The 12,489-nt window shown below is 43.5% G+C and overlaps 1 protein-coding gene across 2 annotated transcripts in view; it reads right to left on the reverse strand.

Annotated features, from left to right (window-relative positions):
- Positions 1–3,992: 3,992 nt before the first annotated feature.
- BCL2L13 (BCL2 like 13) overlaps positions 3,993–12,489 on the reverse strand; it is a 98,792-nt gene continuing 90,295 nt past the window's right edge. For both annotated transcript variants that reach the window (XM_012747737.3, XM_076007789.1), the window contains one exon: positions 3,993–6,348. In XM_012747737.3, the coding sequence (XP_012603191.1) occupies positions 5,554–6,348 (795 nt within the window). In that variant the 3' untranslated portion in view covers positions 3,993–5,553. The remainder of the gene's footprint in view (positions 6,349–12,489) is intronic.

Raw genomic sequence — 12,489 nt, forward strand, 5'->3', positions numbered from 1 at the left:
CTTCAAATCTCGTTTTGCAACCTCCAGTGTGTTTTCCCCAACACTTTGCTTCTGACCAAAGCACAGCCCATAGATTAGAATATTTTGTTCCTTTCTTCTGATGAAGGACAGATTGGCTAGAAGGCAGGCAGAATAATCCACAGTAATGAACTGAGCAGACCCGAGCTGTGCCAAGGAGCAAGTGCTAGTGGAACTGAATGCAAGAGGAGGAAATATATGCTGCTTAACCGAGATGCTATGTAAATTACCATTTAATTCCAGTATTTTTCAGGAGATGAGAGCATTAGAACTGATAGTAAACTGAGCTTAAGGAATGCGTTGGGCAGGAAGAGGAACTTTTAATCTGAAAGAAAGAAATGGAAGAGTACAATAGCAGGAAAAATACAAGACTAGGAAAAAGTAAATTCTACCTTTTCCTTTGGTGCTGGCCAAGCACCTACCCACATAAGAGAAACCTCATGGTTTCTCTTGCTGGAAACCATCAGGAACAAACCGAGTTACTCCAGACTCTAACCAGGAACTGTACTTGAACTTCCTTTTCCTCATGAAAGGCAACAAACTAGTAATCTTAACATGTCAACATGTTCGAACTGAATATTCGTTAACCAATGTCTTCTAGTGGTACAAAGAACACTAAAGTGAGCTATGTCACTGTAAAAGTTCCACTTAGGAGAGGTGAGTACAAGGTACGAATCATCTTGAGCCAGCTGCTACCTTTAACTTATGACAAGGCCTTGCAAGTATCCCTGAGAACAGTTCCAACCTGAGCTTGCAGTGGAGCAGCTGTCTGGCTAGGGTTTCTGTAAACATAAACATGGAGGACCCAGACAGTTTTAATGCACGGGAACATGGCAAGCAGGATGAAATCGTCTTGTGTGAAGAAAGGGAAGACTGGATATATTAGTATTTTAGGAACATGATAGTCTCCAACTCTCCATGGAGTTCTGTTTATATTATATATGAAGGAACTACAAAATAGCGACTGAATCTTGCTATTCTTTACCATAGAATTGGTATTCTGTAGCCAAGGCTGTAATCAGCTTGACATTGTGCTGTGGGGGCTTCTCACTAGGAAGTCTTCTGTCAGCCTCTGAGCAAGATGTACCTGTGGCTATGCCTGGTCAGCGCTCCTGAGTCAGTGATGTCTGCGTCTGTCACAAGGCCAAGCAATGCCTGTGTATTGCCCACTCCACCCCCACCTGATGGACAAAAGGAAACAAACTAGGAAGAAGAAAGAAAAATGCGTCATGGCGTTGTCTTCGCCTGTCCCATTTAGCATGTGGTGATAATTCCTGTGTCAGGTTGCCTACGCTTGTTTACAAGCTAACAAAAGATACCAGTGGTGCCTGCTGATTCTGTAACAAGGCATCTCGTTTAATATCTAAAGGGAAAACATCTGGTACAATTAGAAGCTAAGAAAAGTCCTGTACATAACCTTTGTTCTGGCTAGCCCATATGGTACCTTTATAGAAACTGGAACGAGGAAAAAGGCTCCCCTTGTTCCAGGGCTCACAGTGTGGCAGGTGAAGCACAGGCTGAATGTCAGAATTCATCCTGTCTGCCTCGTGCAATGAACAGCTGACACGACTGCAGAGCACCTGCCAGTACTGCTTTGCAGGCTCACAAAAATGATGAAAACCAGAAAAAGTATTAGACTTGGAGTCAGAAAAATTCAAACCATTGCCTTCTCAATACTAGGAAGACTTTAGAAAAGTTACTAAACTCTGATTAGGTGCCCTCAATTTTTAAAATGGGAATAAAAGGAATATGAGTAGCTCTTAGAAGTGTGACAGTGAAGTAAGTGATGTGAAAGCACTAGAACAATCTCTGGCATATTGTAAATGCTCAACTAATATTTGCTAACCTAATTACCCACACAAAGTTTTTAAGGATATTTTAATATGGAAAAAACCCCACCCTAAACCCATTGCACAGTTGGGAGGTCACCACTAACAGCAGGTCTCGGCCCTCCAGAGAAGAGGAAACATTTTTCTGGTGTCAGGTGTGTTGCTGAGACTTTAAATGAGGCAGTGCTTGGGAGGGAGGGAGTTCGGAGGCTCTAAGTTGTCTCTATCAGTGATCAGACAGCCTACGAGCCCCTTTTGATGAATAGGATTACCACCTCAAATTCTTGGAAAGATAAGTTTGTATGAAAAGACATAAGAAATTAAGAGAAAGGAAAGAAGGGAAAAATTTCTTAGCTATAAAACCTTTTATTTCTATAAAGCGTCTCTTAAAATAATTCAGAAATTCAAATGTGAAACTTGGACATTTGTCCACATCTCATGCCTTTAGGGAAAAAGGCAAGGAGCAGGCATCACCTTTCTGTCATTAGAAGGAATTAGCACAGAGGCTGAGGGTATCACCGGTGCCTGTGGTTCAAATAACCGTGTCTCTGAGTTCCCTGTGCACTCCCCCAGGACAGAGCTAGGTAGGTAGTGGCTGCATTTGAGAAGAGATAGTACAGAAACACAGGCAAGAGGAGGGTTCAAGGATGCCTCTGGGTGGGAAACAGGTGAACCAGTTCCAACAGCTGCATTTCTTTATCTAGAATGTTCTCTAGAGGGCAAGGAAGATGAGAGTCCCCTAAGGCACACTATAGGTACTGAATTCTGTAAACCCAGAATTATCACTTTAATACAGACAGGATAAACTGGCATTCCTTAATTCTGGCTTTTTTTCCTCAACAAACTCGCACTGGCCTTTTGCCAAGTGGCCAGAAATCATGACCTTCAATACATCAGCTGAGAAGAGTTCCAAGGACTAACAAAAACTTTCCCTCCCCCTTAAACAAGCTGGAGTTACTCTGAATCTTCCCTTTACCTCAGATGGTGTATCAGTCATAGGGCAGGAAGGAACAGCCTCCTGCTGTCAGCTCCCCCAAAAAGAGGAGAGGGAATTTGAGAAATAATTTTTAAAATGTAACAGCTAAGAGTAGGGGCCCCTGTAAGCAGCAGTCCTCGTTAGGGGTGTCCCTCAACAGCCAGAGGCAGAGGACAAGGATATGAAGAACAAGGACTCAACCTGTCACTCAGGAACTAACAAAGATTCACTCTAGAGAAAGCCAATAAATAATAAAGAATAGCTATTTGCCATTACCTAGCAAAATACAATTGGCCAAATCATGTTGGGTTAATGTTCAACATGTGGGAAAATAAAGCAGCAATAGCCAGTTGCATATCACACTTCTTCCCACCCCTTCCTTTTTTTTTTTTTTTTTTTTGAGACAGAGTCTCACTTTGTTGTCCAGGCTAGAGTGAGTGCCGTGGCGTCAGCCTAGCTCACAGCAACCTCAAACTCCTGGGCTCGAGTGATCCTTCTGCCTCAGCCTCCCGGGTAGCTGGGACTACAGGCATGCGCCACCATGCCCGGCTAATTTTTTATATATATATCAGTTGGCCAATTAATTTCTATTTATAGTAGAGACGGGGTCTCGCTCTTGCTCAGGCTGGTTTTGAACTCCTGACCTTGAGCAATCCGCCCGCCTCGGCCTCCCAAGAGCTAGGATTACAGGCGTGAGCCACAGCGCCCGGCCTCACCCCTTCCTTTTGTGGGGAATAAATCCACATATCCTGAGCCAGAATTCCTAAGCCCCGGATCTTTTAGCAGCTCAGAAATGAACCTAGCTTCATTAGTGCTTAAATGTACCCAACTAGTGGGTGTGAGGATCCAAAGTTTAAGTGTTAACACTGGAAGGAAAATATTTTATTATAAGACAACAAAAAAAATTCAAGATAACTCACTAGTTTTCTTTGCTCTTAAGCTATGCAAATACATCAATTTGAATCCAGAATGATCCAGTGCAGCTGCCAGAGCCCAAGTAGAAAACCTCTCCATCGCGCCCTCACCTCCAGCTGCGCTGACCGCGGTGAGCCCAACCCTACTCCCGCAAGGGGCGCTGCAACTCACTGCATAGACACACGCTGCCTGATAAAGCCATAGAAGACACAGACATACTCTCATACCTTTTCTTGACCAACTTTTAAATAGTATTGCTTTAGGAAGAAGACTTTATTTTAAAAAATAAATTTCAAAAGAAAAGCACGTTTAAAACATCAGGTTTTAGTGATCAGGGTAGGTAAGGTACTTTTATTATAAACTTCAGGATCTAAAAAGTAATTTGTTACATTTACTAAGATAAATCTGAGATGACTTTTTTATCAAGCATGTGTACCCTGCACTGTGCCGCTGTGACCCTCAGGCATGGAATGACTCAGTTCCATCCCTTCTTTAGAAATGCGATCAGCCAGATGAAAGAAAATTATGCTGATCCTCAGCTAGCATATACTGATTAGGATCATTTCGGTTTATTACTCAGGCATTTGGGCTGTGAAGAGTTTAGGCAAAGATGCCTCCATTCTTGAACTCTGAAAGCCAAACTAGAAACTCAAGGGTAGCCTGTTCTTTTTTCAGTGATATTTAGAAGACTTTCTACATTTAATAAGAGTTATTATCCAACTGGTTCTGTAAGCCCAAGCATGAAAATTTTTACCTTGTGGCAGGAGACCCACAGAACTGGTCAGTAGTAAGACTGAAGTCAGATATTGGAAAAATTTCCCTAGCCCAGAGTTAGACAGTGACCATTCAGGAACAGAGATGCTGCTGGCAGTAACCGTGGCTAAGGGGGGCGAGTGCTGACAGAAAGGGCTGGAAGAGCCCTCAGGAGGCCATCTAGGCCATCCTGCCTCTAAATGAGACAAACGCCTCTCTACCAGAGTTACTTGAAATTGCACTCACAGGTAGGGGACCTGTCTCTTTTATGTTATATGTATTTTTTTAAAGATTCCTAAAGGCAGCATCTTTACAAGGTGGAGCTGCAGGGAGCTTCAGGGACTTGATGGGTCTGAGCAGAAGTAAGAGCAAGCCCTCCTGGGGGATCTTAGCAGGAACCCGGGGAGAAGAGGACAGTGCAGTCCCTGAGAGGCAGCCGAGGCGTGCGGGGAGAGCACCCTCGCACTCTGGGATGGGGGTGGCTGCAGCACAGCCTGTTCGGCAGGAAGATGAAGTGTCAGGGAAAGAGCCAGCAAGTCAGTAGCCGAGGGGCCCACAGCTAAGCCCCCTTGCCTGGGAATTTCTATCCCCAATTTTCCTAGATTAACCCTCCCCCTCAAAAGCAGTGGCCCTCAACAGGATGATTTTGTCGCAGGGGACATTTGGCAATGTCTGGAGACATTTCTGGTTGTCATCACTGGGAGTGGGGTGGGTAGAGGCCAGGGATGTCGCTGAGCATCCTACAATACCCAGGACAGCCTCTTACAACAAAGAATGATGGAAGTGTCAACAGTGCGAGGCTGAGAAACCCTGTTCTGGAGGGAGCACTTTACTTATGAGACTGCAAATCTAGCATGAGCCAAGGCCCTTGGAATCCAGACAGCCACGAAAGCCCTCTACCTCAAGCCCTAATGTGAGATCAAGCCACTGCCTTGTTGAGAAGTCCCCAGTTATCCCAGAGTGTTCCACAAATGTCCCATCAGCTGCTACCGGTTCAATTTCCAGCCAATATAATTAAAATCTCAGATTCTTTTGTCTTCTTCCTCTTCTGAAAACAATCTGCTATTTCTTCCTCAGAGCCAGTGCCACCCCGACTGCCACTGCCAGGGCAACGACGGCGGCGGCCCCTCCGAACAGCAGTGTAGACCTGCCCCCCGACAAGGGCGTGGCCATTGCTTTCCCAGCAGGGGGGGGCTCCTCGGTGAGCCCCTCTCTCGCTCCAGCTGTCTCCTCGCCCTGCGTCTCCTCAGCTTCCAGCGCAGGGGCCGCCTCCTCGTCAGCAGGCTCAGCTGCTGCTGCTTTCACCTCTTCTTCAGCAAGTTCCACAAACAAAGATGTAGCAGGGCCGGCTTTCTCAACTGCAATCACTTCTGCGTCGGGTTCTCCTGTCTCCAGCAGGGACGTGGCAGTGAGATGTGGAAGCAGGGGTGCTGGGCCTTCGGGGAACGCCCCCTGCAGCTCCCCGGCAGGCAGGGCTGCAGAAGCCACAGCAGCCTCTTCCATGCCCTCGGGAACTTCTTCCTTCTCCACGTGCACGATGTCAGAATTGGAAGAGTTGTTCTCACTCTTCTCTCCAGCGCCGTTGCTATCTAAGCTCTTCACTTCTTCAGGATCCATTGCAATCTGCTGCCAGGATTCGGGACCTAGAGACACAGGCAGGCTCTCTGTGTGCCAACTCTGGCTCGCCGACAGCGACACAGGCAGGCTCTCTGACTGCCAGGAGGTGGTCACAGTCGGAGACTCTGGAGGACTGACTTGTCCAGAGTTGTCACTGGGCAGGATATAAATGTCATTGCTATCCTCTGCGATGCCTCCAGGGTACTCCTCCTCCTCGGACTCCAGATTAAAGACAGTGCCCTAGAAAAGGAGGAGGAGAGTCAATAAAAAGAATGGCAAATATTTAAAAAATAAATGTCAATCTGGAAAAAAATTATTTCCTAAACTGAAGTTCCAAGAATAAATACACTGTTTAAACCTACATAGTTTCTGAATTGAATGCATTTACTTATAGGCCAATGAAGAATTTTTGACAGTCCTCTGAGCGGTTTTCCTGAAACTAAAAAATCAAAAGTTAATTTATATTCAATGTAATTCGGACACAGGTTGAGCATCCTCCCATCCAAGTACTAACCAGGCCCGACCCCGCCCAGCTTCCGAGATCAGATGAGATCGGCCCGTTCAGGGTGGTGTGGCTGTAGACAGGTTGAGCATCCTTAATCTGAAAATCTGGAACCTGAAATGGTCCAAAACCTGAAACTTTTTGAATGTTGATATGACAACGCAAGTGGAAAATTCTACATGCTGACCTCACCTGACAGGCTGCAGTCAAAACACAGAACTTTAGGCTGGTGCGGTGGCTCATGCCTGTAATCCTAGCACTCTGGGAGGCCGAGGTGGGAGTATTGCTCAAGGTCAGGAGTTCAAAACCAGCCTTAGCAAGAGCAAGACCCTGTCTCTACTAAAAATAGAAAGAATTAATTGGCCAACTGAAAATATATAGAGAAAAAATTAGCTGGGCATGGTGGCGCACACCTGTAGTCCCAGCTACTCGGGAGGCTGAGGCAGCAGGATCGCTTGAGCCCAGGAGTTTGAGGTTGCTGTGAGCTAGGCTGACGCCACGGCACTCTAGCCAGGGCAACGGAGTGAGACTCTGTCTCAAATCAATCAATCAGTGAATAAAGGAATAAATAGAGTTCAGATGGAAAAATGACTTCTTTTAGCAAGGGTCAGGGAAGGCAGGGAGACCACAGAAACTTCATGGAGGGCAATGCTGTGTGTGGAAACTATACATACAAAATACAAAAAACAACCAAACAAAAAAGAAAGCTTCATGGAGGAACCAGCATTCGTATTGGACATCTGAAGAATGGATAAGATTTTGGCAAGTGAAGGGCACAGAGGTAGAACAAAGGGGGACCAGCATATGGCCCAGTTTAGAGAGCACAGGAACAGACATTCAGTTAGCACAGGGCCCTGGAGGAACCTGAATGACAGAGCACTAAGAAATAGAGACTTTACTCAACAGGCAACAGTCAGTCACTGAAATCTTTGAGGAACAAAATTACAATCTGAGCTCTGCTTTAAAATTCCTCCGATAGCAGTGCCAGAATGGAGACAAACTAGCAATGCAGGGACTCTCGCGTCTTTCCTTAGCAAGAGTCTCAGCAAAAGCGATGGAGACCAGTATGTAGTTTTCACTTCCATGTGCCTGCTGCTTTTGGGGGACTGTGGTAGCATGACACAGTAAGCTTCAAGGCAGGTGTGTGCGCAGGAGGCCAGGTGAACCCAGAGGTTAAGACCTACCTGGTAAGGGCAGGAAGAGAACCGATGGAATGGAATGTCACAGAGGTCTACAGAAAGTTTTACAAAAAAGCTAGACAATACTCATAAATGTTACACAGAGTTTGAATAGTATATAGAAAATAAATTAATTCCTACTTCATTTTACAATTACGGCTGCCATTCCTATGAACAAGAATAATTTTATTCTTCAACCAAGACCAAAAACTTTCTGTGTACACCCAGGATCAAATATAAATCAGAAATGTCTTTATTAACACCACAAAAAAGGAAATCAGAAACAAACAAATCACATGGTCATAATGTCCTACTGTGCCACATTCTACCTCAGTCCTTGCGCCAACCTCCTTAGGAAGAGGTCCTGGCAGCCACCAAGGATATTGTGTAAATATGGAATAAGCAGACAGGCAAAATAATACAGTAATGAAAAACACAAGATTTATAGTAAAAAAAACTGGTTTGAATCTCAGTTCCAAGGGTGTACTAGCTATGTGAATTTGGATACCTTGCTTCACCTTTTAAACTTTAATTTTTTCATAAATAAAATTGGGATGGCTGACTTGGTAAGACTGTTTTAAAACTTAGGTCTAGTATTTATAGTGCTTAGCATAGCACCTTGGACATAGGAAGTAACCAATTAGTTATGCTGTTTCTTCACTGTTGTTATTACTGTCTGTGTTTTGGTGGTAGGTGATAGGTAAAGAGCTACTCTAAAATGCCAAGTAGACAGAACAATAAAGATGTGAAAACAATTTGAAATAACACCCTTCCCTGCTTAGGGAAGGTAATTTACAAACTTCCCCTTCCTCTTCCATCTCTTCCAAGTAGAGACATCACAAAACTGGTGAAATCTCTCTTTAGAAAACTACAATACCATAGGCTACAGTCAGGTAAACTGGAGGGGCCGTGGGCGAAAGGGCTTCTAGCACGCCAGGCTTTTGAGCATGACAGCTCACCTCAGCCTTGGGGAGCTCCCTTTAAATCTAGGCCCTCAGAAGGTCCAGAAGAGGAAGTGCTGAGGGTAGGGGAGGGAAGGGGGAGGACATTCAGGCTTTAGGGGGTTGTTGGTTCAATTCAGCTATGTAAGAAAGAGATGAAGATCTTAACCAGAAGCTATAATCATATATCAAACATGCACATTTGGCAGGGATTTTCATTAGCATTCTTTTTAATATAGGAAGGATTAGAAATAGACTTCTATATCTTTAAGAAAGGTTAAAAATAAAAAGAGTTCATCCAAATTGTAATAACTGCTATTAAGGCCAGGCGCAGTGGCTCACGCCTGTAATCCTAGCACTCTGGGAGGTCGAGGCAGGCGGATTGCTCGAGGTCAGGAGTTCGAAACCAGCCTGAGCAGGAGCGAGACCCCGTCTCTACTATAAGTAGGAAGAAATTATTTGGCCAACTAATATATATAGAAAAAACAATTAGCTGGGCATGGTGGCACATGCCTGTAGTCCCAGCTACTCAGGAGGCTGAGGCAGGAAGATCCCTTGAGCCTAGAAGATTGAGGTTGCTGTGAGCTAGGCTGACACCGCGGCACTCACTCTAGCCTGGGCAACAAAGTGAAACTCTGTCTCAAAAAAAAAACCAAAAAAAAAAACCTGCTATTAAAAAACAATAAGGGCCGGGCGCTGTGGCTCACGCCTGTAATCCTAGCTCTTGGGAGGCCGAGGCGGGCAGATTGCTCAAGGTCAGGAGTTCGAAACCAGCCTGAGCAAGAGCGAGACCCCGTCTCTACTATAAATAGAAAGAAATTAATTGGCCAACTGATATATATATAAAAAAAAATTAGCCGGGCATGGTGGCGCATGCCTGTAGTCCCAGCTACCCGGGAGGCTGAGGCAGAAGGATCACTCGAGCCCAGGAGTTTGAGGTTGCTGTGAGCTAGGCTGACGCCACGGCACTCACTCTAGCCTGGGCAACAAAGCGAGACTCTGTCTCAAAAAAAAAAAAAAAAAAGAAAAAAAAAAAAAACAATAAGTAGGCCGGGCGCTGTGGCTCACGCCTATAATCCTAGCTCTCTGGGAGGCCGAGGCAGGCGGATTGCTCGAGGTCAGGAGTTCAAAACCAGCCTGAGCAAGAGCAAGACCCCGTCTCTACTATAAATACAAAGAAATTAATTGGCCAAATGATATATATATAAAAAATTAGCCGGGCATGGTGGCGCGTGCCTGTAGTCCCAGCTACTCGGGAGGCTGAGGCAGGAGGATTGCTTGAGCCCAGGAGTTTGAGGTTGCTGTGAACTAGGCTGACGCCACGGCACTCACTCTAGCCTGGGCAACAAAGCAAGACTCTGTCTCAAAAAAACAAAACAACAACAAAAAAAACCAATAAGTAACATTTTAAGTCTGATATGGAAGGAAGCCCATATTGTACAATACCTTTACATAAAACACTGCAAAGTACTATTGAGAGAAATTAAAGATGTACTAGTATTTCTTTTATTCAAAGATAGGCAATTAGACATAGAATCCAGAAGCAGATCCACACATGGGCACATGATTTATGGCTCTGTGGTACATGTGGAAAATGGATGGTATGATCTCATGTATTAAACACACATGTACATATTTACTTATTTGCATACATTCAGATACATGAAAATGATTATATAAGCAAATAAAAAATGTTTACAAAACTACAACAAACCACTGTAAGAGGTATTTCTAAGGGGCAAGATTACAAGAAAAGGATGTATTACATAAATTTTTTATAATGGTCATGATTTAGTAAAAAAATCTATTTCCATTTATTTAATAAAATGTAAATACAAGTAGGGCTCTGCTATCCTGGGAAGTTGAGAGCAGGATATTCAACAATCTCAACACGGGCTGTGAAATAACTGGCGTCAGGTGAAGAGACGCTCCTGTCTGGATTTTGTACGTGTCTCCAATGAAGGGCAGGGCATATGGAAGTACTATTACAAACTGGCACTATTTTTTAAATTTTTATTCTTTTTTTAGTATGGAAATTCACATTCATAAAATTCACCATTTCTGGATTTACAATTCAGTGGTTTTTAGTACATTCACAATGTTGTTCAACTATCCCAATATTTAATTCCAGAATGTTTCCATCACCCCACAAAGAAATCTTTTGGTAGTTATTCTCAATTCTCCCCTTCTCCAGCCTCTGGCAATCATTAATCTACTTTCTTTTTTTTTTTTTTTGAGACAGAGTCTCGCTTTGTTGCCAAGGCTAGAGTGAGTGCCGTGGCACTCAGCCTAGATCACAATAACCTCAAACTCCCGGGCTCAAGCCATCCTCCTGCCTCAGCCTCCCGAGTAGCTGGGACTACTTATGTACTACTTATGGCTAAGTAGTATTTCATTGCATGGATATTCCACATTTTGCTTATTAGTTTATCAGTTGGATTGTTTCTACCTTTTAGAATAGTGAATAGTGCTGCTATGAATGTCCATGTACAAGGTTTTGTTTGAATTCATGTTTTCAATTCTTTTGAATATATTAATATAGACCCAGCAGTGCTGCTGGGTCATATGATAATTCTATGCCAAACTATTTTCCTAAAAATATAGAAAATATTTCCAAACTATTTTTCAAAAAGCAATCTGCCAAACTATTCTCCAAAGTAACTGCACCTTTTTATATTCCTACCAGCAAAGTACACGGGTTCTAAATTTTCCACATATGTTCCAACGCTTGTTATTGTCTGGGTTTCATTATTATTATTACCATCCTAGTGGTATGAAGTAGAATCTTATTCTGGTTTTGATTTGCATTTCCCTAATGACTAATGATGTTGAACATCTTTGCATGTGCTCATTGGACATTTATGTATCTTCTTTGGAACATTGTTTAGTCAAATCTTTTGCCCATTTTTAAATTGGGTTGTCTTTTTATTGTTGAATTGTAAGAGTTTTTTATTCTTAAACAAGACTGTTACACAGTTGGCTGTTAAAATAACCAATTGTAAGGCCGGGTGCCGTGACTCACGCCTGTAATCCTAGCACTCTGGAAGGCCGAGGCAGGCGGATCGCTCAAGGTCAGGAGTTCGAAACCAGCCTGAGCAAGAGCGAGACCTCGTCTCTACTAAAAATAGAAAGAAATTAATTGGCCAACTAAAAGTATATAGAAAATATTAGCCGGGCATGGTGGCGCATGCCTGTAGTCCCAGCTACTTGGGAGGCTGAGGCAGAAGGATCACTTGAGCCCAGGAGTTTGAGGTTGCTGTGAGCTAGGCTGATGCCACGGCACTCTAGCCCGGGCCACAGAATGAGACTCTGCCTCAAAAATAAATAAATAATTAATTAATCTAGCCCGGGCCACAGAGTGAGGCTCTGCCTCAAAAATAAATAAATAAATAAATTAATTAATTAATCTAGCCTGGGCCACAGAGTGAGGCTCTGCCTCAAAAATAAATAAATAAATAAAATAAAATAACCAATTGTGGTAGGGGTGGGGTGGTTGTACTGAGGTTGAACCTAAAAGAAATGGGATAAACAAGGTGTCTTGAAAAGTAGTTCTATGAGAGTGACCAATAGTCTATGTTAATTAATGATTCTAATCTTTAAAAATATCTCTGCCATTAGTGCCATTCCTCATATGGATTCTTTTCCTAGACTTCAAACTCTGCAACACTAAAAGAGACCTTCACACCTGTAATCTTATGAGATTTCATCTATTTCAAATTCTCATTATATTTTCATCAGTATAACAGTAACATAAAACCAT

Source organism: Microcebus murinus, chromosome 10, assembly GCF_040939455.1.
Source record: "Microcebus murinus isolate Inina chromosome 10, M.murinus_Inina_mat1.0, whole genome shotgun sequence".
NCBI classification, from domain to species: Eukaryota; Metazoa; Chordata; class Mammalia; order Primates; family Cheirogaleidae; genus Microcebus; species Microcebus murinus.